This window comes from Oryctolagus cuniculus, chromosome 6 (assembly GCF_051225735.1).
Source record: "Oryctolagus cuniculus isolate XC-2025 breed Fujian yellow rabbit chromosome 6, ASM5122573v1, whole genome shotgun sequence".
In the NCBI taxonomy this organism is placed as follows: Eukaryota; Metazoa; Chordata; class Mammalia; order Lagomorpha; family Leporidae; genus Oryctolagus; species Oryctolagus cuniculus.
Window position 1 is genome coordinate 41,891,833 of NC_142872.1, and position 26,457 is coordinate 41,918,289.

The 26,457-nt window shown below is 41.8% G+C and overlaps 1 protein-coding gene across 2 annotated transcripts in view; it reads left to right on the forward strand.

Moving 5' to 3' along the window:
• GRIA1 (glutamate ionotropic receptor AMPA type subunit 1) overlaps positions 1 to 26,457 on the forward strand; it is a 331,029-nt gene that overhangs the window by 144,049 nt on the left and 160,523 nt on the right. For both annotated transcript variants that reach the window (XM_002710324.6, XM_002710325.6), the window contains exon 3: positions 22,470 to 22,709. In XM_002710324.6, the coding sequence (XP_002710370.1) occupies positions 22,470 to 22,709 (240 nt within the window). The remainder of the gene's footprint in view (positions 1 to 22,469; positions 22,710 to 26,457) is intronic.

Sequence of the window (26,457 nt, forward strand, 5' to 3'; positions counted from 1 at the left end):
TGAGAAACAGGTTCAGGTCCAGACCACAGCAAGAGGCATGCACTAGGATTCAGATTCAGCTGATTCAACGACCACACCCAGTTACACAGTGAGGAGACTCTACCTACTCAACAGGACAGTCAGTGAGCCTGGGGTGAGGAAGATGAGACTACACAGAGATAGGCTTCCTGGCCCTGAGCAAGCCTTTTTACCCTCTCACCCTCAGGATTCTTATCTGTGAAATAAGAAAGCTAAATACTTGCCTCATGTTAGGGAAAATGGCAGATATAAAAATAGATTTTAAAAGATGAAAAGCTGTCTATGACTTGCAAGCCTAGAGGAAAGCAGAGGAGCAGTATAAGCAAACACGGGAGGTACTTCAGCGTGTCATCTTTCGATCAGAAGGATTGTCCTGCGTCCTTTCTAAGTGCTATCTGCTGGGCCGGGGTTCGCGGCTCTGCTGTTGCAGACACTCCCCCTCCAAGCCTTGTTCCACCTCATTTCTTGAGCTGTGCTAGGCGTTGACTCTGCTCTCTCCGTGCAGAGAGTAAAAGATCTCGTGTCTTTTCCTTGTGTCTGCAGAGCTGAAGCTTGCCCCAGAACGCCAGTGCAACTCCCATCAGCATTTGAGGTCAAGGGCAGCATTTGAAAGAAAAGACTAGACCCTTCACCCTCAGCACTTAAAGGAAACATTGGCACATTAATTTCAGCTGAATTAGCTCATGGAGGAGTGAGGCTAAGGAGCAGTTAGAGAAGAATGCAAGCTGCTTTGCACAAAGAAATAGGTTCATCCCAGCAACATCTGTGTAGCAAGATATGTGATCACCTCACTGATACCGAGCAAAGCAGGGTCTTCAGATGGTGATCTGTTACTGTAGGGGATTGTATAAAAGCTGAAAGAATGGATGCAACATGGTTAAATTCAAGAAAGTGACAGAACGAAAGAGATAGTAGGCCACACAAGAGACTAGTGTTGGAAGACTTCAGTTTGAGCCTCAGCTTAGCTGACTGGCCCGGGAAATGTCATTTCACCTCCCGTGACCTCAATTTTCTACTAAATGGCACAACTGATACAGAGGATCTGTAAAGCACCTTCACTTCTGATAGCCTAAAATTGTATAAGTTATTTTTAAACAGAAATTTAACTACAGCCATTCTCAGGCTCTCATCGAGAAGCTACACGTGAGTCTTCATTTCCTACTAAATGCAGAGGTAAAATTTTCAGCTGCATGTTGCTCTTAGTTCTCCTTGTGGCCAGATGATGTTCCTTACAAAACAGCACCACCACGGTACAAGAGCAGTCCTGTGTTAAACTAGGAACTGTGCAGAGGACCTGTTTGAAATGCACTTAATTCTCAGAGTAGCTTATTGGTGGCAGCGGGAGTACTATGATTATTTCCATAACACAGATGATGTAACAAAGATTTCAGGGTTGTTACTAGTTAACCTGCCCAACTGACAGAGTGGAAATTTGAACCCATTCTGTCCATGGTGGAACCCTGCACTTGCATCTTTTCAGCTGTTCAACCAGCAGTGGACACAGGCATGTGAACCAAAGTGTTCATGTTGCTCTTTGAGCCCCAGAAGCCCCCTGCATTTGATAAATAACTGTGGATGATTTTTTTTATAGTAATCAAAGTCTTTCTCTTTCCCAGGGAGAAGGAAGCCACTCATTTCAGAGTAAAAGAATGGGACAAGCCACCCCTTCCCTACACAGTGGTTGGGACTCCTCTGAGTAAGAGAGGACCTCAGGGAGGACAGTGACACAGGAAATATTGGAAGACACATGAGTCCATTCACTTGGGGTGTCATCAAATAACTAGTTGCTCAGAGGAAAGATTTATTTAAGGTGACAAGCAGGAGAGAATGTGGGAAGCCACCTTGCCCTAAAGAAACTGCCTCACAGAGCAGTAGTCTGCCAGGTTTTGTATAGCAAGGATTAGGGAGGAGTCCAGGATATAGAAAAGGGGAAGTTGACTGGCCCTTCCTGCTCAAATAACACACAGCTTCAAAAATCTGGTTCAGAATGGTTTCTTGCAGCTTTCCTTGAATGCACTGGTCTGGCACCCTCGGAGTAGTGTTGCAAGATAAGCCCTCCTGGAATATTCTCTGCAAAGCAATGTCAAGGGAGAAAACTGTTTCAGTTTCTCTTGCTGCTGCTTCTGTGCCTCTCCTGCCACCTTTGCCTAAATGCTACACTCTTGGTTATGGAAAGCGGGGTGCATGTGCATCTCCCCAGTTATCTGAGAGATGTTCTACACAGCAATCCTGGACCCCTGCCCAGCATCATTCAATGGCACTGATCATGGAAAGGTTACAAGAAAAAATACACCAGGGGGGTGTCACACTCAGTAGATCAGACAAAACAGAGACACCAACTGCGTGTACCAGCCTTACTCAGAAAGCATCTGCTCCTAAAGCAGTATTCAGTGCCAAGCACATTAAGATTTCTAAGACACAGTACTTGTCCTTAAGGGTAAGACTCCTGGATTAGAAAGAGGCAAGCCCAGGCATGGCTAGCATGAATGCAAGATGCTAAGTGCCTTAATGAAGGTCTAAACAGCTTGCTTTGGGTGTACAGTAGAGAGCGATAGGACATAATTAACTCTTAATAGGAGGTGAGAATTGCTAAGTGTGCTAATAGAAGTACAAGCTATGAGCTCTGGGAACCCAGAAAGGGTTGGATTGACTCTGACCAGGGCTCTCATGGGAGAGGTGCTGTTTAAGCAGACCTCTAAGGACAGGACCAAGAGGAAAGGTCAGTGATGAAATTCTCATCACAGGGAGTAAAGTCAGTGTGCCTGTGTTTCCTTGCTGAAGGCAGGATAGTTACAAGCACAGAGTTCAGACCAACCAGGTCTTTCCTCCAAATTTACCCCGCCGGTATGTTCTTGAACTGTGGCATCTTCATCTGTAAATAGAAATAGTAACTTCATCTATAATCTTCTGTCTTCCTCTGTAAATGGAAATGATACCTTCTTTGTGAAACTGTTGTGGGAAATAATTGCATTAATGTGTGTGTTTAGTAATGCAAGTGTTTAATAAATGCTTGATAAATGATAGCTTTTATTATCTGTATTATTGTTCTATGAACATTATCTCAATCCTTTGGGTAATATTGGAGGCTAACCAGCCTCTGTTGGATATTAGGCAACTTAAGAAACTAACTAAATGCACCTATATATTCATTTGCATTTGCTCTCACCTCATTTGCATTTTTCCCCTCCCCAGATTTTAACATAATAAGCATTTCTGCCTAGCCTTTTGATATAGTTTTGCTTTTTTGGTGTATCAGCTTTTGATATTTTTGGGAGGGGAGAGGTTGTCCACACAATAGACCAAATTATTATTTTTGTTTTCCAATTTTGTCTCCATGCAGTGAAGTTCTACTTGGAGAGTGCACTCCATGTACTATCTTCAGGTCTAGCAGTAAGTGCAGAAGAGCCACTACTGTAGACAGAGTCTCAGAATTCTGTTTTGTCTGCTGTATCTCTTTGTTCCTTTCTCCTGTTCATCACTAGGTTGCTGAGAATCATTGTGCAAGGTTGGAACTGCAGGGAACTGCAGCCACATCTTTGGTTTTACCAATAAGGACCTTGAGGCCCAGAGATAGGAAGGAACTTGTCAAGTGTACACAGAGAGACAGACAGGAGCATGCCTGTGGGCTAGACCTCAGTGTGCTGACTCACAGCCAGTTTGCCCCAGACGGGTTTTCATGAACCTTCTGCTCCTGCTCTACCAACTTGGGCTGTGATGAGGTTGAAAGTGCATTTCCTTCCCTCCACTTCCCTTTCCCACCGCCTTTCCCCATTTTGAGTAACGCTGGAAGCCACCGCCCTACTGGACGTCCATGTGATGCATGCAGTGGCTGCTTCCAGTAGGCATCCTGAGGAAGCTTTTCACAGTACCAGGTACTCACTGTGGGCCTTCACACCTGGAGCTCAGTTGACAGCCGGTGAAGTGAGAAGACTGGAAACACTTTAAACTATCTTGGCATTGGAGGAAGTGAGATTAAGGCAGGTGGGAAATGACTGTGATGACCGACATGGGAGAGAACTGACAACAAAGAAGAAACTTAAAGGGTTTCCTTCTTCTGGTCCCCCAAGAACAGAATATAAATACTTTAAACCTCACGTGATAACTCCAGCTCTTCAAAGGTGACTAGGTTGAGAGTTATGAGCTGTACACGGGGAGCACTGGAGACTATGTAGGAAATAAAGGAAGAGTCTGGTATGGATAATAGGGAGGGGGGTAAAGTGGCAGAGTGTGTGTGTGTGTGTGTGTGTGAGTATATGTGTGCATGCCAGCCATTTCTGTACATATGCTTTTGAACATATGCTTGTCTTTCAGGACCCTCTTCATGGAAACTTGCCCTGTTCTCCCTCTTAAGATAAAACTGCCCTTTCCTCTGAATATACAGAACATGTTGTAGAATTTACATTTAATGTTCTCTCTTACACAGTCTTTTCAGTGGTCTATGAGTGCCTCTCTCATTGCATCAGAATGTCTCTCTTAAAGGCAACTCCCTGATTTTTGTTTTTGATTGGTTGGGGGTCACCCTAATACCAACAGTTGACCCATGTGGAGGTTAGGTAGTGGTGTGGCCATGGTGGTAGTTGTCTGGGGGTGGGTGGGTGTGTAAAAGAGATCAATAATGTAATGCTGTGTGTAAAAATCTGTAGAGGAAATCAGAACTTGAAATACAGAAATACAAGGGACTTCAAAAAGCTCATGGAATATATGTATTATAAATAAACTGTGCATGGATTTCAAATACTGTGCACCAGAATAAACATACCTTTTAATCCCATCTTTTTCACAATGTTTTTGAAGTCCCCTCACATATACCATCTGTGCTAGCACAAGTGAGATCTGGAAGCGACTGTGCTTGCGTACGTCATGTCTGCCCTCTTACAGGTGAGGAAGCTGAAACTCTTCAGTTAAGGTGGAAAATCATCCACCTACTTGTGTACTCAGTAGCTGGCATTACTTGTACCTCGCCCTTCCAAGTCTGTGCCATATAAGGATAGAAATGCTTAAAGAAGAAAAAGAGGCTCTGCCCACATGAGCTTGCAGCCCAAAGGGGGAACAGAGAACTGATAAGAACAATTAGATGCAATGGAGTCTCTCATAACCAATCTCCCTTCAACCATCTCCTGGTAGTGACTGAAATCTCTCTCTAAACACCTCCACTGATGTCCAAGGAGCCAAAAGTCCCTGGAAAATAAACAACCTCTTCTGTTATCAGCCATGTATTTCTGATCACCTCACCTGTCAGACAAATAATACAGATCAATTCTGTTTCTTTCCAAACCTATTTATATTTCTATGTTTTTATTATATTTGGGCAACGTCATTAAAAATTACATAAACTTGTGAAATATGAGGGTAAAAATGTCATTAAATTTATCTGGAAATTAAATACTTTTGAAAAGCTCTTAGATGATTCACCAAAAATGTTTAATATTAGATACAGATGAGGCAAATATAAAAACTTGGGGAAAAACACAAAGAATTCTGTGCTTACATTTATAAATATCTTCAAGCTCCAACTGCATCAAGACTGATAAATACATGCGCAATTCAGTGTTGCAAACTGAATGAGAATACCTGTCATAAATCATTTTTTGTGATTTTCCATTTGAACCATCTTTTTCGAATAATTTAATTGCTGTTCCCATTGCATCAGATAAGAGGGCTTCTACTATAATTACAACTTGAGTAAAGTGCTGTGAATAAGACAAACTAAGTTCTGTGATGGAGAGCAGGGGGATGACCAAGTGGCAGGGTGCTTAAAAGATGGCATTAAGCCAGCCAAGAAGAAGGAAGGGAGAAGAGATCTAGGCAGAGGGAGCAGGGTCTTCTAAGGCCTTAGTATACTGGAGGTGCTGACACAGTGCCTAAGGGAAAGAGAGAGGATGAGGTTGCTCAACTTATCCTGGCTCAGACAAAGCAGATCCACGGGGGTCATGAAAAGCAGTTTGGAATTTTCAAAGTGGAACAAGAAACCCCTGAGGAACTTATAGGGTCTTATTACAAAAGGTCAGGCTTCCATTTTCAACAGAACATGCTGGCTTCCATGTAAAAAGATGAAGTTGGAAAAAAGGCAAAGTGTGCAAGGTGGAGGCAAGGATGAGGTGATGGAGGGCAAAGATCAAGGGCATTAGTCTGCATGAAGAGCAGTGACAGACATTCAGGCCAGGGTGGTGGTGGGGATGGAAAGTGGTAATAGTAGATACATTTGTGACACCTGTAGAAGGACTGGTCTCCGTGTTTTCTGTAGTCACATTATCAGCTTGACCAAATTTACAGTGATTTGTGAAAGGCAGGTGTAGTCTGATGGGAAAAGAAACCCTACCGCAAGTAAGATAACTGGCCTTCCGTTTTCTGTTTTGGTACCTCCTGGCTGTGCTACTCAGAGCAAACCCCTTAACTCCTGAAAGCCCCTCTAGACAAAGGGAATAATAATATCCTGTCCAGCCCATCTTGTATTTGGATTGTGTAGTTCGCATAAAATGATGATTTACGTGTGTACTACCCTTCATGGTGGACCTAGAACTTTGGCAATCTCATTCCCTCATGTCGTCCTCACAGCAGGCCAGGTCAGAATTATCATCCTTCTTCATAAGTGAGCAAATAAACATATATTCAACCTTCATCAATTATTAAATATTATGTCAAGACCAGAGCTAAATTCTGAGACTTTAAAAACACATTACAATCAGCCCTGCCCTAAAGAAGTTCACTGTCGGTGAAGAAGACAGAACTGAAAATGCTAAATTATAGACTGTTAGGATAAGGGCTAAAGGAGAAGGTACATTAGGACTTGAGAGGAGCAAGCAATAAATTTCTTTTTTCTGGAAGGGCTGGAAGGCTTCCACTGGAATCAACATCTGGCTGGGATCTTGAGAGATGTGTACAAGGTGTCCAGGTGTTGAGGGATGTTTTGAGGACTGTATGCTTAGTTACAGAGACCTGGAAAGACAATGGTTCACTGCATACAACAATGTGGAGAGTTTGGTGTACTATTCGCCATGAGGCTGGAGAGGTGAAGGGAACCAGGAAGGCTCTTTTACATAGGGCTCTTCATGGGTGAGTCATGCAAAAGTGGGAAAACTAGTACATTTGCTTCATTTTCATGTACTCTTCAAATGTTCTGACAAGTTCCATATTGTATGTGTCAATAAATACTCAGTGGAAAAGAAGGTAGGATAAAAAGCAGGCTTTATTTCAAGAAGCAAACTTGGGAGGTGCAGCCTTGTGGGATGTGCTTCAAAAGAAAAAAGACAGGGGCTGTCTTGCAGACAGTGTTCCGGCCCAGGTCCCCACCCAGCCTGCTGTGACATGAGTGATGCAAGCTTGTGACAAACTGCTCAGTCATGGCTGCTTAGTTTTTAAAACTGACCACACTGCATTGGGCAGTTCTGGGTGGCAAAATGATATCTGGAGGTTGGTTATCTTAGAAATACGCTCAAGCAAGAACCCAAAGTTGTTCTTCCAGGAACAAAATGGAACAGAGTCATGACAAAACCTCTGTTCAGCACATGGCTGCCCAGCTCCACTTTAAACCATGTGACCATTTAGCCACTCGGGATCCATCTGGAAGCTTCTACATTTCCTGGAACTTGTAACCTTGCTGTGCCTTCTACTTCTTTCTTGCTTAATGTTTTTCTCAAAATTAACTCGAATTTCAGCCTTTTTCAACTGCATACTCCCAGAGCTCTTAATTTTAGCAGGAACAAAGAGAACACTCCAGGGTAGTGAAAAATGCTTTTATTCTCAGAATTTCTCCCAGAATTCAAGGAGGCTGTACTGCTTCTTGGGAGGAGCTCCTCGGTGCCATGATTTGAGAAATGTAAAATTGCCATTCAAATTAGTACAAAGGGAACTAAATGCTGGGTAGTAGGAAGCCTCAGCTGGGAGAAAGTATCCAGGAGACCGTGCTGCAGTCCCTGGGGTACGCAGCATGTCCTCTCTGCCTCTGTGCCTTAACTCCTCCTTCCACACAATGATAAGTGAGGAAAGGTAGGCAGTTAGATGCGTGGAAAAGTGTCACATCTACCTGAATCTCCCTTCTTCTGCAACCAGGAAATCAACTCCAAAGCAGAGAAATGGCTTCTCTGAGGTCATTCAGAGAACCGGCGGCTTTTTTGATCATTTATTCATTCATTCGTTCCATTCAACACATAGATTTTATTGCGTTGTATATGCCAGACAATATGCTAGAAGCAAGGACTGTGTGGTACTAATTAAAACAGACATGATTCCTGCACAAAGGTAAGCATTGAAATTAAACAAATATACAATCATCAAACAGAATAATTCAAGATAGAGATAAGCTATGATGAAAACACACAGGTGACCGCAATAAAGAATCACCGAGTAGGACCTATGCAGAGGGAATACTTAAGCTGAAGCATGAAGAATGAGAGGTAGTCATCCTTTTACAGAGGGCTGGAAGAGTTTTCTATGGGAGAACAGCTTGTACAAAAGCCCTAAGGCAAGACAGTTGGGATTGTCTTTGGAAAATAAGAGAAAAGGACTACCGTGACGCTCAGGGAGTGGGGGGTGTGCCTTTGGAGCAGACATGGTAGCAGAGGTGGGCAAGGGGCCAGAGCTTGCTGCTTTCAATTTCTAATTGTCCATTATTCATGGAAAAATATTGGTTGTTCTTCATTCCAGGGTTGGAAAGGGAAGGAATATTCAGGGAGAAACTGTTAGCCGAGCACTTGTTTTAAATGCAGTGCTTTCAGCATGCTTCAGTGAGACAAGGCATTAAAAGAGCATTAAAAAAAAAACCAATTCAGCCTTTCTTTTATCTTCTCCTCAACTTTATTAGAGTTCACAGCTCTGGAAATCAGCCAAGGGTAAGGGTCATGAGTGAATTCAAATACAGATGAAGTGGGATTTGGTTTCTGGTGGTGTCATTTGGTTTTAGAGATCCAAAACTTCTTGTCTTCTGTAGCCTTATGTCATCGCTCATTTTTGTCCTTTCACCTTCTCAGTGGATGTATTCCAGCTGGAAGATGAATTTTGCTGATCTAGGACACCCTGGGGCTGTCATCTGTGGATCTCAGTAAACCTTTGCCTTGATTGACAGGTGCTGCTCAAGTGCATGAGTGTGCATTGCATTGTATGCTTGCAGCTCAGCTTAGGAAATCCCATTGACAAGTATGATATTCAGGGAAAGAATAGCAAACAAGAAGCAAAATATATTTTCTCCCACTTACCCAGAGAACAGTTATTAAGATAGCCAAAGCAAAAGTCTGGCTTCTTGTAATGAAGGAGTTACTGGGTGTTCCCTATAGAGATGGTCCATTCATGAACCAGAAGTTGTTTTGTGACCAGGCTATAGGGTTGGGAAGGTGTAGACTGATCTCTCCAATGACCCCTTTCTTAGGCTAGTGCCCTTGCTTTTATTGGTTCTCCTGTGACTGATTTGTGTGCTGTTTCCAAAAAGCAGCACAGATGGCAGGGTGACCGAGTAGTAGTGGTAGTGAGCTATCTACTAGCAGTCCCCACCAGAGCTCTTCAATGAATCCCACTTCCTACCCCAACATGGGGCTGAATGAGCCTCACCTCAGCCTTGGTCTGCAGCCTTGATCTTGGCCCCTCAATTCAATACAAGAATGAGCCTTGCTGACTCCAAGCCTTGTTGACTCAAATCCAAGTCCTAATCTCTAATCTCATCCCAAACAAAGCTCCTCACCCTAGCTTCAGGCTGTGCTCCTGACCTAACACTGACTGAGGCTTGGACTCCAGGGTCTAGCCGCCAGATATCCAGTTCCCTGGTACATATCTTTTTTTTAATAAAATGAAACCATCTGCCCTCTGGAAAATAGGGCTTCCCTTGCTGTCTCATCAGAGTGGTCTGTGACTGTGGATCAGTGTCGCCATCTCCTCCAGTTCAAAGCTATCCTGTGCTCAGGAGAGGAAAATGGAGCTCAAAACCACTTCTCTTGCTGATAATACTATTGTCCTTGTGGCAACACTTTTAGTTGGAGTTTACCTGTAAGTTTCAAGGTCTCACTGGCTCTTATACAGAAGCCAGCCAGTCCTAGATCAAATTGGGACTTGGACAACTGACTTTGGTCCTCTCGGCATTCTTACCCTTGTCCTCCCCACATTGCCAACAATCAGAATCCCATAGACAAACCGCAAGATGTGGAAAAGGAAGATGTAAGGTCAAACCTGTCCCTGTCATTCCCTGGCTGCATGTTTGCTGGTTCCTCATGTGAACCTAGGCTCAGTGGTTGTCATTACCACCTATCTACCTTACTGGGTATTCACAAGAGAAAATGGATATGAGATACCTGAAAATCATATGATTGACTATGAATATGATTATTATGACTATGACTAGGAATATTATTATGAATACAACTATGAATATGAATTATTATTACCTCACCCAAATTATCAGCATTTCATCCCTACTATGAGTAGTATAAAGTGTAAGTTGGCAAATTATGGTCCACCAGCCAAATCAAGCCCAATGCCTGCTACTATAAACAAAGTTTTATTACAATACAACCAATTGCCTTTGCCTGCTTTTGTGCTACAAGATTGGGGCTGAGGAGATGCAAAAGAGACAATATGGCCCACACAACCTAAGATATTTTACTTTGTAGAAAAAGTTGCTTTTTCCTTCTGGCTTGGAAGACCAAAGCTTTTGGGTTGGAATGCCTGTGTTCAGATTCTGACTTGGGCAGGTTGATTAGTCTTGGTTTTCTGTATATAAAATGGGGATAGTAATTATATCCCTACCTTGGTTCTTGAGGTTAGTACTGAATGAGTCACTTGCTTAAAGCAGTTAGCATGGTAACTGCCACACAGTGAATACTCAGCATTAGCTGTCACTTTTGCCAAGGCAATGCAAGCTCTAATTTGTGTTGATGGACTCTCAGGTGGAAAGGATAGCACAATTCAAAGCACAAGTCATGGAGTAGGACACACCTGAATTCATATCTCAGCTCTGTCACTTACCACATGAATGACTCACGGAAGTTTAATTAACCTCCCTGAACTTCAGCGTCCTCATGCATGAAATAGGAGAAAGAAATTAGAGGACTGTTGTGAAGAGTAGGTGATAGAATGTACGTGAAGTGCCTAGAATAGGATTTGGTACATGGTAAATGCTCAATAGACGAGATAACTGTAATAATAAGAATGGTCTTTTTCTGAGTAGTGCTAGCTTCCCAGGTAACTGGAAGTTCCAGTGGGATGATATAACATGAAGGAAGAGGCTCTACTTATGACTTGTGATACCCATGACAATAGGTTCTCTATGCCCCAAATACATGTAGGTTAAATAAACTAAGGTGAAATTGGCCAATTGTCTAGTAGGAGGCTTTTTTCTAGGTCAGTAATCCCTCAAGACAAGATACCTTTTAGTACTAATGATCTATGTTTCTATGACTCTTCTTGAGTTGTGATAGGTCAGGGAGAATAGCATATATATGTTGTGTCATTAAATGAAACATCTCTAAAAGATTCCCTTCCCATAATAATACACAGGTCCACAATGATGCCAAGCAGTTTGTCATACAAGGTGAAAATGACCTCACTTTGAAACCATTCAACATCCTAAGGGTTGAGCTATGTAATGGGATGTAAATTTTCTTGCCTGGAAGCACTGGCTGAGAAGACTGGGTAGTGTGGATGGAATACCTTAAGGTTGTCTGGGTTTCACTGTAGCCCAAGAGCACAGCTCTTATTCCCTGTTTGCCTCAGCTAACAGAAAGAAACCACTCAAGTTTTGCAGGCAAAAGCACAATATGTATATTGCAGATGCCCAGACTCATGCATGACAAATGCTCAGTCTAACTTAGAAGACTATAAAACAAGTAACATCATCAAGCATTTTTGTTTATTTTTCTACCCAGCTCTGTATAGGGTTTAGGATACTATACAATGTGTGTACCATGAAAAATGATAGACTCAGAGAAACTCTGCTTTCAAGGGAGATTATACCTTGGTTGCAGATGAAAAGATACAGATACACCAAAATTATTTAATATAAAATAAAAAATAATGAGTATGCCAAATGGAAGAAATGCTATGAAATAAAGATAGGGTCAATTGTCAAGAATAATATGCACAGATCAATATAGGGAGTGATTTGTATTCATTCATTCATTCGTTTGTGTGACCCCAAAATTGTATAGTCATCAGGTGAATTCTTCTAGTGGTTATGAAGAATAATAAATACTTTATGAGTAAGAGTCATCATCTGTCTTATCATCACTCTATTACACAGTGGCTAGCCCATAGGAGACAGGCAGCAATGACAAAATTAGATACAATCTCTTCCTCAGTGTTTAGGTATATATAATATTTATGGAGTTCCCAAGACAGTTGAACTTTGACTTATAAAATACTAGCAAATAGAAATTATTCCTCTGATATGTAGCACATATGTTCCCTCTCCTTTAATTTTTGTTTGGTTGCCATCTTCATAAGACAATAAGTTTCTCTGCTTCTCTTGACCAGCAGGTGGTACATCCCTGAGGAAGGTTAATCTTGAACTGTAAGAAGCAGTCAACACAAATGGCTGGAGCCATGGTAACATCCTAAAGAGGCTGCGTATAAAATCCTGATATCCAGATTCCTCAAGATATTACAAATTTATGCTTTCTGAGATTCAGTTTTTAGTTGGAGCTCCCTCTTATCCTTCCAACAAATTGCTTTTTTGTCTTAAGTTAACCTAAATTGATTTCTATTCTTTTAAAGAACTCAAATTAATAAAGCCAGTGTTTGATAAAAATTAAAGAGACACAGATTTCTCTAGACATGTTAAAGAGTATAGAAACTTGTAATTTTTAAATAGTAATGGGACAGCATTAGGGCCTTAATGGAGGAAGTGGCATTTGAGGCGAACCTTTAGAGACTAGAACCAATTCAGAGGAAGAAGGTAGGAAGTAGAAGGGATGGAGCAAGAACATGAGTATAGACCAGCCCCTAATACTAACTGATAGAATAAAAAAGGGACAGAACGATCCATCATGGGAAGCGAGATACACAGCAGACTCATAGAATGGCAAATGTCCTAAATAGCACTCTGGACTCAGAATCAGCCCTTAAGGCGTTCGGATATGGCTGAAGAGCCCATGAGAGTATTTTAGGCATGGAAAGCCAAGACACCCTGGAAAAAAAAAAAAAAAGACCTAAATAAAAGATCTCTGTGAGTGAGATCCCAGTGGAAAGAACGGGGCTCCATCAAAGAAGGAGGTACCTTTCTCTGAAGGGAGGAGAGAACTTCCACTTGGACTAAGACTGTGTCGGAATAAGATCAAAGTTGGCAAACTCAAAAGGCTTCCATAGCCTTGGCAACTCATGACTAGAGCCTAGGGAGATTACTGATGCCATAAACAAGAGTGTCAAATTGTTAAGTCAACAACAGGAGTCACTGTGTACTTACTTCTCATGTGGGATCTGTCCTTAGTGTGTTGTCCAATATGAAGTAATGCTATAACTAGTACTGAAACAGTATTTTACACTTTGTGTTTTTGTGTGGGTGCAAACTGATGAAATCTTTATTTAATATATACTAAATTGATCTTCTGTATATAAAGATAATTGAAAATGAATCTTGATGTGAATGGAATGGGAGAGGGAGCGGGAGATGGAAGGGGTGTGAGTGGGAGGGAAATTGTGGGGGGGGAGCCATTGTAATCCATTAACTGTACTTTGGAAATTTTATATTTACTAAATAAAAAATAAATTAAAAAAAATAAAAAATAATAAAATAAAAATAGACCAGAGCCTAAAGTCTAGAACATGCAAGGATCAGCAGCATCTACACTAGAACCCAATGAAATAACTGTACATTCCATATCTGTATTCTGCTTGCTACTGTCAGAATATGTTTCCTTTCCCATTTTTCAAGTTATCCCCTTGGGTCAGAACAACCTTCTCCTCTACTGTGTCATCACTGATTCAAACTGTAGAATATGAGAGGTCAAAAGTCTCTGAGATCTGCTGGTATTGATTTCAGACCAGGATGACGTGCTACAGCTATATAGGTAGCCAAGCCACAGATCAAGTACCATAAACCTTAGAGGGTCACTGATGTTACTCATCCTCTCCATAACTTCATCCTCTTCATCCTCCCTTCCTACGTCCTCCCCATATCCACACAAGCCTTCTTTCTGTTTCTCAAGTTCATCAATCTTATTCCTAAGCCTTCTTCAGAGCTTTGGTTCCTTCTTCCTGAAACCATTTTCCTGATTCTTTAATTGGGTTCTTTTCTCAGCTGAAATGCTGGTATCAAAGAAGTCATCCTGACCACCCTATCTAAAGTAGCCCTGCCAGTTGCCCTGAGATAGTCCCATTTCATTTCCTGTATGACACTCACAGTATCCAAAGGGACTTTGTTTACTTATATGTCATCTCTCTTTCTTCTCTCGTTAAGCTCCAAGGGAGCTTGCTTGCCAATGTTTATCCCCCGGCACCAGCTTGCTCCCTAACAAACATATACTATGTGCTCAGCAAACATTTTTTGGATGACTGGATGAATAGAAAGGAGAGTAAGCAGAAGAAACAGAAAATTCTTATCTGTGTACCTTCACATCTCCCAGTGACTGCAGAAGTTCTATTAGAGAGACTTCCACAAGCAAGAGAGCAAGAGAAGAAAGAAAAGAGAGAGATATTCGATGTAAACCTCATTTGTAGAGGGGAAATGCAGCTTAGAGAGGGGGAGAAGCTTATTCACAGTCCCAAATTTTCTTCCCTTCAGTGACTTCTCTATAACCACATCAGGCATATGAAGAGTTTTACAGCAGAAACATGATCTGTGTGTTTGCATTCTCCCTGACGTTGGCTTTATACATCAGTCCAGAAGGTAAATCTAAATTCCAGGACCAATGAACCCATCCTTGTACTAGTTCTTAGCCTCATAGACAATGTTACATCTCATTGGCTTTTAGTGTCCAGTAATTTATATCCATGTTTAATAATAAATATACAATACACATCCAAGCTGTGGAAGATGGCTCCTCTTTTGCATCTCCTTTTGTGACCATCTCCCAGCTGAGCTCCAGGAAAACATGAAAAGAGGTCTGGGAAGCAGCAATAAATCCAAAGCCAATGTATAACATTGACACCTGACACAGTGTCTTAGCTTCTTCGGTACTGGCAAGTCTCCTGGCAATCTGTTCCCATCCAGATCCAACCCTCAACCCAAGTTGTCCTGGCTTTTCTGGAGTTTCTCCCTAATGTTCCCCCCTCTCTCTCACCTTAGTAACTTTGGGTAAAATGATCTCTTTATCTGTGTGCTTTGCCCTGTGCCTGGCCTATAGCAAGTACTCACTAAACACTGGTATGACAGCAGTTATGATTGTTTAATCTATAGTTAATCACCTCATTACTCTCCCAAGTTCCCCTTTATTTTCCCTGGGTGTAAAATTTGCTGAACTAGTGTGTATAATCTGTGAGAAGGTAGAGAACATGCCTCTCTTGTGTTGTCACAGTATCCCAATTTTCTGGCAACATTGGCTTCAGATGCTCAATAAATATTTGTGGAATTTAACATATGAATGATAAAGTTTTATCTAGTAAATGACAGAAAAGCCCTGGACATGTCTCAGGATCCTAAATAAATGTGACATTCTTTAACAGAACGGGGACAATTCATTTCTATTATAGTAATTATTTGCATGTCAGCACCCTAAGAGATCCAGGATGCAAGAGAGTAAAAAAGGACAGCAGGGCACTGTCATTGTCCTCTGAATGATAAATGTCATTTGATGTCACAAAATTAGTGTAAAATGACCAAGAATTCCCACCACATTACTCAAGGGAGGTGCATTACTGTCTAAAAGTCCTCTTATCCACACACACACCCTTTATCTACCTCCTCCAAAATGAAGCTGTCCTGTCACCTCATTATCCACTGTTTACAATGAGGCTGACACATTTCCAGGGACTGAAGCCAGGAGCCAAGGAGAAACATCAGTGTGAGAGACCTTAAATGAAGTGACAATAAAAAAGGAGCTGCTAATACTAGGAGTTCCCTCCCTGGGAGGAAGCTGTCAGGAGCAGTGCCCAGGGCTGGGAGATTTATTGATACTAAGTGGATGGTGCCTTAACCGGGAGTGATTATCAAAGAGGTTTGAGTGAACCGTGGATGGAATTGGACAGCCCACACCATAGTGTGTGGGTTTTCCTGCCCTTGCCAGTTTCTGCCCTTGTGCCTCCCCAAGAGGGAATTCCTGACCTCATTTTCCACTCACTCTGATCATTGCACACATTCTGCTAAGAATCTCTTGGAAACAGGGAGCTCAGAATCTGACCCTCCGGGCAGAGTTCCCTAAATATGCTGTGTCTTTTCTCTCTCTCAGCCAGGTCTTTGCTGTCACTGTTTCTTCTGCCTGCAGTATTCTTTATGCACATGTCACTGCACCAAAACCCTTCTCCTGGCTTACCCCAGCCTATCTTTTAGATACTTCCTCTTAAAGTCTTCTTTGAGATATCCAAAGGCTGGGGTTAGGCATCCCTGCTGAACTCTTACCTCATTTCTGCCACAGCACTTAGACTGAACTGCTATTGCTGTAATAGCTGTCAGTGTCTCCCACTGTCAAGGTGAGAATTTTTGAGTTTGGCGACTTGCTTGGTGCACCAGTCCCTCTTCATTGCCAACATAGTGTATTACAAGTATCAGGTTCAGGATATCCAGTGGTGGGTGGACAAACAGAAAAGCAGGTGTGTGCATATATCCTCTTCCCAGGGAAAACAAGCAAATACATAAAAAATACCACACCATTGGTTTTTGTGTGTATATAATAGTATATCAAATTATATATTATATAAACAATACGATTATATCAATATACCCCTAATGCAGTAATGCCTTTTTCTCTGGCATCAGGAGAAGGTAGTATGCAATGCGAGAGGGTTTTCCAGAAACTGCAGCTGACTCATGTGCCAAGATTGTTTCTTTCCAACATTGTGGAGGGAGGCGGCGGCCTATCACAGATGGGAAGAGTTCAAGCCCTGTAGTGAGAGTGCTGGAGCTCAGACCTCAGTTTTGCCTCATACTGGCCCTGGGCCTTGCTGCTCCAATTTGTAATGTACCTCATGGGATGAAAAGAGTTAACTGCAGGGAAGCATCCATAGCATGGTATCTGGCATTTCATAACAGCTCAAATGTCAGCTTTTAATTATTGCTGTCAGAAGGCATTCTATACACCACTGCTTCCTTAAACGGAGGCTAACACACAGTGTCCAGCCTACCCTGGTTCAACATCAGCATCATGATTAGGGCAAGCATTTACACTAGGCATCCACATTTCCTATCAGGGTACCTGGGTTTTGACACCAGCTGCTGACCCCAAGTTTGCTAATGCAGACCCTGAGATGCAGCAGCGATGGCTTAAAGTGGCTGGGTTCCTGCCACTCATGTGGGAGATTTGGATGGAATTCCTAGCTCACAGATTTGGTCTGGCCCAACCGTGGCCACTGTGGGCATTTGAAGAGTGAAGCAGTGAATGGGAGCATTCTTGCCTTCTCCCTGTCTCTCATTCTCTACCTCACAAACAGAACTTCCTTTTATTTTTTAAACATTCTAATTTTGCTTTTTAATACTTTAATTTATTAATTTATAGGGAACATATTTCATTAATTTCATAGATATGATTCCAAGAATACAATTACAATTTCCTCCCTCCCTCTTTTTTTTTTCTTTTTTGTTTCAAAACTCAGCATGAGAAGGGTCTGTGGTTAGACCTGTACATAACAAGAGTTCCGAGTGTTTCTGAGTGCTCTCACGTCTTCCCTCCTGCTCACTGTGTGGCTCTCCACCCCAGCTGCCTATCAGATTCACCTCATTTCAGCTAATCTCTACCAGGCAACTAATTCACATGGCAGGTTAAGAATTGTCTCTTAAATAAAACTTGAGGCTCCAAATGCATCTAGATTTAACCCTGAGATTTTGCTCCAGTAGAAGCCATGAACTCAGAGGATCACCTGCTTTTTGTGATCAAAAAATGTATACTGGAGGTCTACAAGCTTGACCAGCACATAACTGAAGTACTATTGAATCAGTAAACATTTTCGAATCAATTAGATTAGAATCTACAATGCTGGGGGTGAAAAGTGCACTAAAGCCCTCATTTTACAGATGGGCAACCTGAGGCCCAAGAGAGTGTGGGATTTCATCAAGATCACACTCTGGTGATTAAACTGAAAAGAGAATCCTCTGGGATTTCTGGTATCTAATCCAGTACTTTTTCTATAGAACAAGCTGATTTTTGTTTGACTATTTATTATTGCTGATTCCAAGAAATGCCTTACAATTAATAATTATATTTCTCAACATTTAGCCCTTTATTGCCCTCCCCCAGACCTTGGGCCTCCAGAATCAACCAACCAACCTCTCTCTCTTTCTCTCTCTCTCTCGCTGCCCCCTAGTCGGATTTAGCTGAATGAGGGAACAACTTAAGGTCAGACTGTTACACAACTCTGGAGGACAAAGATTGTACCCAAGTAAATCCAAGCCAAAACTCTCTCACCTTCAGGGAATAAAATGCCCAGTTTAAGAAAAGAAAACTTTGCAGACGGGAAAAATAGGGAGATAATTTGAGAGGGAAAAACATCCTGGCCTCCTATGTGTATATGATTAGATCATGTCTACCTGCTCCCATTTCTTCCACCCCCATACCACCCTTTCCTTCTCTACTTCTAATGTTCTAGCAAGAAAGACCACCCATGAGAGCCCCAGAGGCTCAACTATATGTGTGGAACCAGGTAGATGACATGCAGGAATAGATCTAGAATGTAAGATTTATAACCAGCAGGATAATATTTCATTGCAGCAAGGGGAGAGAAGAGATCCTAAAAATATCATGGAGAGTATATTATAATATTTTAATGGGATTTATGTGCTCCCCATATGCACTTCCCCCTGTAAGATGGATTGTGAGTTTTGACAAATCTATATTTAACACGGGAGAATAATATACAATGTATGCTACCTGGTAGAGAAATTCATATTTCTGAAAATCCTGATTCCAGTAATTATAATAGACATTTAAAGACAGTGCTTATTGTGGGCTGTGAATGGGTCCGATGTCCTCATTAGGAGGAAAGAGAAAGTAGTGCAGGTAGTAGAGGATAAATAGCTGCTATGAAAGACAGCTACCCAAGACAAAAGAGCAGGATGCCCAGGGTGACCCAACAGTCATCCAGGTGTGGGCCCAGCTCCTCCTCATCCCCGGAACAGGTCATGTGACCCCCTCATCAAGCATTCATTAAATATTTATTAAGCATCCATCATGTCCCTGCATTCCTGCCAGCTTTGGGAGTTTACTTTGATCTAAGTGGGCACAGATATCCAAGAAAATTATTTCAGACAATTACGATTAAAGTATGAGAAGTAAGACAGGGTGATTTAACAGAGACTCCCAGGGGATGAAGGGAAGGAAGCTGGGGTCATTGTTTAGAAAAGGCAATGAAGGAAGGCCTACTTAAGGAGGTGAGACTTCAGCTCAGACCTAGCTGCTAAAAAGGCATGGTCTTTGCAAAGATGTAAGAGCAGAGAATTGTGGGCAGGAAGGGATCAGCCAGTGCAGTCTCCCAGGCAGAATGAGCTCATAGTCTTGAGACACAGGGAAGGGCAGCATGGCCGGAGTCGGGAGCAAGAAGAGTATGTAAGGTGGCTTAGTTCAGTGGAACAAGCCATTCACTTCTGTGTCAGGGTCAGGTTATACTTTTCCTGTGAAAATAAGACTGCTTTCTAGAGGTTTTGTATGAGGAAGGGAAATAATGTGTTTTTGTTTGCTCTTTTTTTGTTCCTTTGATTCCTTTGGCTTCTGCATAGAATTGCTTTTGTCACTGAAAACCAAATCCATAAAACTCAAGGCCATGAGTCCTACCGTTAGATGCCAGGAAGGCTGTGGCACAAACGAAGAGCAGGTATTCCATGACGTTCTGGTTCAAAGAGCAGTCTCCCAGTGGACCAGGCACTTCAAGTACTGAGCATCCTGTAATTGGAAGTACACAAGCAGATGTTAATGATCACCTTGTATATTTCCAAAAATGGTATGTTCATTTTTAGGCGGAACTTGACAGGTGACTTGGGTAATCCAGTTACAATCTTTAAGAGACAATGTTCTGCTGGTGCCACAGCTCACTAGGCTAATCCTCCACCTGTGGCTCCAGTACTCCGGGTTCTAGTCCTGGTTGGGGCATCGGTCCTGTCCCGGTTGCTCCTCTTCCAGTCCAGCTCTCAGCTGTGGCCCGGGAAGGCAGTGAAGGATGGCCCAAGTGCTTGGGCTGTGCACCTGCATGGCAGACCAAGAGGAGGCACCTGGCTCCTGGCTTCGAATCAGCACAGTGCCAGCCGTAGTGGCCATTTGGGGGGTGAACCAACAGAAGGAAGACCTTTCTCTCTGTCTCTCTCTCTCTCTCACTGTCTAACTCAGCCTGACCCAAAAAAAAAAAAAAAAAAAAAATATATATATATATATATATATATATATATATAAAAGAGACAATGTTCTTTCAAGCCCTGTCTCTAGGAAAGGAAAGAACAGAGGCTCATGGAACACAATTGGGCACCACTGATATTGTATTCTTTAGTGCAGCATGGCCCAAAGGATCTTCAAATATTAACAATAGCCACCAAAAAAGGGTCATGAGAGCAAAAAAATTTGACAAAATCTGAGACAAAATCCAACAGGATGCTTCATAATCTTTTATAGAGCTGGTGTGCAGTATGAAACTATAAGTTGAAGACATGGTGTACAATATTTCACAAGTGTTTTTGATCAACCAAAAAAAAGCATTTTCTTTCTCTATTTTTTTTTAATTTTATTTTAAAATGTTTCAAATAAAACAGAATAGAGTTCAATGAGCACACATAGATTTAACTATATTTAACATAATCATTTCATATGTAAATATTGTAGACACATGCAAACTATTTTTCTTAATAGTAGGAATATTGATCCCACATAATGTGAGATTCATGACAAGATTTATGAAGTGAGGAAGCAAGGGTGCATTATTTTTTTTTTTTTTTTGACAGGCAGAGTGGACAGTGAGAGAGAGAGACAGAGAGAAAGGTCTTCCTTTGCCGTTGGTTCACCCTCCAATGGCCGGCGCACCGCACTGATCTGAAGCCAGGCGCCAGGAGCTTCTCCTGGTGTTATTCAGTGAAGACAATGTTTATAATATCTAAACAGCGAAAATGGGGGCTCTACACATTTTAAGCTATGTATAAATATTAACTTCCATATAAGAGAAAACATGTGAAACAGTGCCTTCTGGGTCTGGAAGAAGCCTTTTCTTGTTTAAAGAGCGGCTCACAGGACTGATGTGTAATGGGACTTATCTGCGCAATGCTCACATTACACAATCTGAGAAACCATATAGCAAGGAAATGTGGAGTCATGGTATTAAGTGGTGTGATAAAGAGAGCAGAGGACTAAAGAGAATTAACTTTTTAATCTTAGAAGAAAAAACTAATAATACCTAAATCACAAGGTTGTGATGAGGACCAAATAGCCTCACAGATGTAAAAGGACTGTACAGCACTCTACAATACTGACTTTGAGGAAGATAACTGATCCTCTCATTTCATTTGAAAGTGATTGAGATAGCCTGAGGGTTAATCTCCTGAATAGACAAAGACTGTGAACTCTCATTTGAAAATGAAGTTTAGGAGCTAATTGACTTAGAGTTTGATCCTATGACCTTGGACTTATTAGCACTATATTCTAACCAACAGTATAATCAACCATAAACCAGAACTGGGAATCACACTTGGACACTACAAAATGGATCCTGGGGAAATGTTCATACAACTACACTTTATGGCTGATACATTGGTGGGGGGGGGCATAAAAAATCAGTGAGCAAAATGTACAAACAGAATGAACATCAGCAGAGAAATGTACACTGAGAGCTGAGGGCTAGCTGGGAAAACCAACACTTGTCTTCTTAAACATGTCTCAGCAGTAACAGTAGGCAGGAATCTTTCTTCTTGTAGCATTTTTGTACTCCTTGAAGTAATAGAAAATGTAATGGAAAAATCACTAGATTAAAAGTCAAGATACCTGCCCCAGTCAAATATATCCAAGCTGTGCAACCTTGAATGTGTCCATTAATCTCATGAGCCTTGGATTTTCTCATTTAAAAAATTATTCAGTCATCTTTTTCTTATTTTTACAGAATCAATGTAGAGACAAAGTGAGACAATATACGGAAATGTTTTGTATACATGGCTACCATAATACCCTTGACAACAGATGGATAAGAAGTGGGATGGATAGGACAGATGGACTGGATGGATGGGAAAGATAAAAAGAATGGATGTGTACCTGGATGAAAAGATGGCTAGTTTGGTTGGTTAGATAGATAGATGGCTAAATGATGGATGGATGGATGTGTGATGGGTTGGATGAAAAAACTAGTGTATTAATTTGTTTTGGAACAATCTGATAGCTTATTCATAGCATCTTCTATCCAGTAATCTTTCTCTTCTCTTCTAGTCTGTTCTCAGTTCTCCAAAGGAGTCTATGCCATCTTTGGGTTTTATGAACGGAGGACTGTCAACATGCTGACCTCCTTCTGTGGGGCCCTTCACGTCTGCTTCATTACGCCCAGCTTTCCTGTTGACACATCCAATCAGTTTGTCCTTCAGCTGCGCCCTGAACTGCAGGATGCCCTCATCAGCATCATTGACCATTACAAGTGGCAGAAATTTGTCTACATTTATGATGCAGACCGGGGTAAGCCAAGGGTTACAACAGAGACTGTTGATGGATGAAGAGAAAACTGCCAACAGGAAGTATGATGTCTTACTGCCTTGCTGAAAAGCACGAGGAAATGATTTTTAAAATTATTTATTTCTGTGAACTAATTTCTTGGTAGCTAATCCCTAATTCACAGTATGAAAACACACCCTTTGAGAGAGTAATCCTCTTAATGCACCATGTCACTCTTTAGCTCACCAAGCTTCCATGACTCCAGAGTCCAGACTCAATATCCAAATCTCAGATGAATAGCTCCCTGCTCACAGCATGGTTATTAAGAGTATAGTCTCTCTCTTCCTCTTTCTCTCTGCCTCCCTCCCTCTAAAATAAATAAAAATTTGAAGAAAGGGGTGAGCAGGCATTTGGCCTAGCAGTTAAGATACCCATTTCCCATATCAGATTGCCTAGGTTCAGTCCCTGCCTCTGATCTTCATTCCAGCTTCCTACTAATGCAAACCTGAGTGGCAGCCATGATAATTCAAGTAGTTCCCTCCCTGCCACCTCTGAGGGAAACCTGGATTGAGTTTGCATCCTCCACATTCAGCCCAGCCCCAAACCAACCATTGTTGGCATTTGGAAACTGAAACCGTGAATAAGATGTCTGTCTTTCCCTCTCCTTCTCTCTCAAATAAATTAATAATAGACCTGAGTCAAAATTCTAGGTCCCAGTCTCTCCAGCTGTTTGACTTTGGGCACACTCTATCTTTTTAAATTTTTTTAAATTATTTTATTTATTTATTTGAGAAGTAGAGTTAAAGACAGAGAGAGAGTCAGAGAAGTCTTCCATCCCCTGGTTCACTTCCCAGATGGCCGCAATGGCTGGAGCTGAGCCAGTCCAAAGTCAGGAGCCAGGAGCTACTTCTGGGTCTCCCAAGTGGGTGTTGGGACCCAAGGACTTGGGCCATCTTTCACAGCTTTCTCAGGCCATAAGCAGAGAGCTGGATTGGAAGAAGAGCAGCTGGGACAGGAAATGACGCCATATAGAACGCTGGTGCCACAGGTAGAGGCTTAGCCTACCATATCACAGTACCAGCCACGGGCACACGCTCAATACTTGTGTTTCACCATTTATGTAACAGAGATATTCTTTAATTTAAAATAACCTCTATCTCATTTAGGTCCCATGAATATTAAATGACACAATTGGTAAAAGGGGCTTGTTCACTGCCTGCAGTATAGTAAATGCTTAATATCCTTCATTTTTGTTCACTGGTTTCATACTCATCACCACCACCACCACAACCACCACCAGCAGCATACTTCCTCTCAGTGCTTTCTGCCTCTTGAATTTTACATCACATTTTCCAAATGTCTCCTAATTTTTCTTCTCTCTATTTTTATTCATGCCATCCCCATTTTCTGGAATTCATTTACCTTCTCAAATCTATGTATGTAAATTCTTCCTCTCTTTCACAATCTGTTCAAATACCACTCTTTATTTCCTACTCCTCTGGATGGAAATTCTTTTACTTTCTCTAACCTCTGTGGTGGTTGTCTCGTACTATCACACTCTCTCATTGTATACTAAAGAGTCCTGGAAGAATTTGGTCATTATTAGTGGAAATAAATAAATAAATGAGTCATGCAACCCCTGTATTCTCACTGACATAGTTGCTTGTAGGGACTCTTGGAAGATTCTGAGGAGAAGGTTAGCATGTGGAAATGACTTTTCAGGCAGAATTAGGAAAGCGTTATTCAGGTGGAAAAGAGTTGGCAGAGGAAGAAACTAGAAGTCGCCCTGTTTTCTTTGATTCTTGCCTTCTAATCCCTATTTGATGATTTCCCTTCTCTGACAGCAGCCAGTAAGGGATCGCTTGGAGAAGGTTTATTGTAGGACACCTTTCTAGTCTAATACACAATGAAAGCTAGAAGTCGCACTGTCAGAAAAATCCAACTTTGTTTATGAAAGATCACCTCTGGGGCGACCACATTCTCCAAAGGGGTCCATCCAGCTGAGAACTCAACTCCCAGAACTCTGCCATTTGCTTTGTGTATGACCTTGGATCAATAACTAAATCTCTTGCAATCATCATTTCCACACCTGTAAAATAAGGATAATAATAGTACTTGCCTTCCTGGATTAACTGAATTAAAGAGAGGAAAGGTAGTAGCGCTGTACCAAACAGTAAATTTTAAGCAAAAGCGAAGCTTAAACACACTAAAAAACTGTCCTGAAACTGAATAAAGAGAGAAAACATCAACATCATAGATCCAATCTGTAGGTGATTCTTGAGATACTGTGTTATTCTCTATAGAGGGATTAGTAGAAGTGTTACTGGGCCTTCAAAATGATTTACCTACCAAAGAATGGTTAATAGTGCAAAAATGCAGTCAGTGCTGTGGTGTAGTGTGTTAATCCACTGCTCCGATGCTGGCATCCCATACTGGAGTGGCAATTCAAGTCCGAATAACTCTCACTCTCTCTTTCAAATAAATAAATAAATATTTAAAACAAAATAAGGATTTGTGATAGACAGCATGATAACCTTACTATCATTCCCAAAGATGCTCATGTCCTAATCCCTGGAACCTTATGTCATATGGCTGAGGGTAACTGAGATTACAGACAAAAAAAATTGAGGTTGCTAATTCACTGGCCTTAAACAGTGAGATTATACTAGATTATTCAGATGGCTATAATATAATCATTAAGGTCCTTATCCATGCAAGTTGGAGACAAGAAGAGTCAGTGTCAGAGTGGTACAATGTAAAAAAACCTCTCAGCCAGCATTGCTAGCTTTGAAAAGGGAAGGGACCACCATCTAAGGAATGCAGGCAGCATTGAGAAGCCGGAAAAGAAAGAAAATGGATTTTTTCCTCTGATTTTAATCCAGGGAGACCTATATCAAATTAGTAGTGCTACTGGGACTCAGGAATGTTAAGATGGACTCCAGAAGTAGAAGATGATAATTTTGTGTTGTTGTAAGCCACTAAATGGGTAGTCATTCATTACAATAGCAATAGGAGGGGACCAGCACTGTGGCGCAGTGGGTTAAATAAGCACCTAATAAGCCAGCATCCCGTATTGGCACCAGTTTGAGTTCCAGCTACTCCACTTCCAATCCAGCTCCCTACTGATGTTCCTGAGATAACAGTAGAAGATGGCCCAAGTATTTGGGTGCTGTCACCCACATGGACAATCTGGATAGAGTTCCAGGCTCCTATCTTTGGCCCAGTCCAGCCATGTCCACTGTGGCCACTTGGGGAGTGAACCAGGAGATGGAAGCTGAGTGTGTGTGTGTGTGTGTGTGTGCCTCCCTCTGTTCCTATAGTTCTGTCTTTCAAATGAATAAATAAATCTTATTTTAAAAAACAACAGCAGGCCGGTGCCACGGCTCAATAGACTAATCCTCCGCCTGCGGCGCCAGCACACCAGGTTCTAGTCCTGGTCGGGACACCAGATTCTGCCCCAGTTGCTCCTCTTCCAGTCCAGCTCTCTGCTGTGGCCCGGGAGTGCAGTGGATGATGGCCCAAGTCCTTAGGCCCTGCACCTGCATGGGAGACCAGGAGAAGCACCTGGCTTCTGGCTTCAGACTGGTGTAGCGCGCTGGCCGCAGAGACCATTAGGGGGTGAACCAACGGAAATGGAAGACCTTTCTCTCTGTCTCTCTCACTGTCCACTCTGCCTGTCAAAAAAACAAAAACAAAAAAAAAAAAAACAGCAAACAGCAATAGGAGGCTAACCTACAACCTAAGTCTCAAAGATAAAACATGATGCAGTACC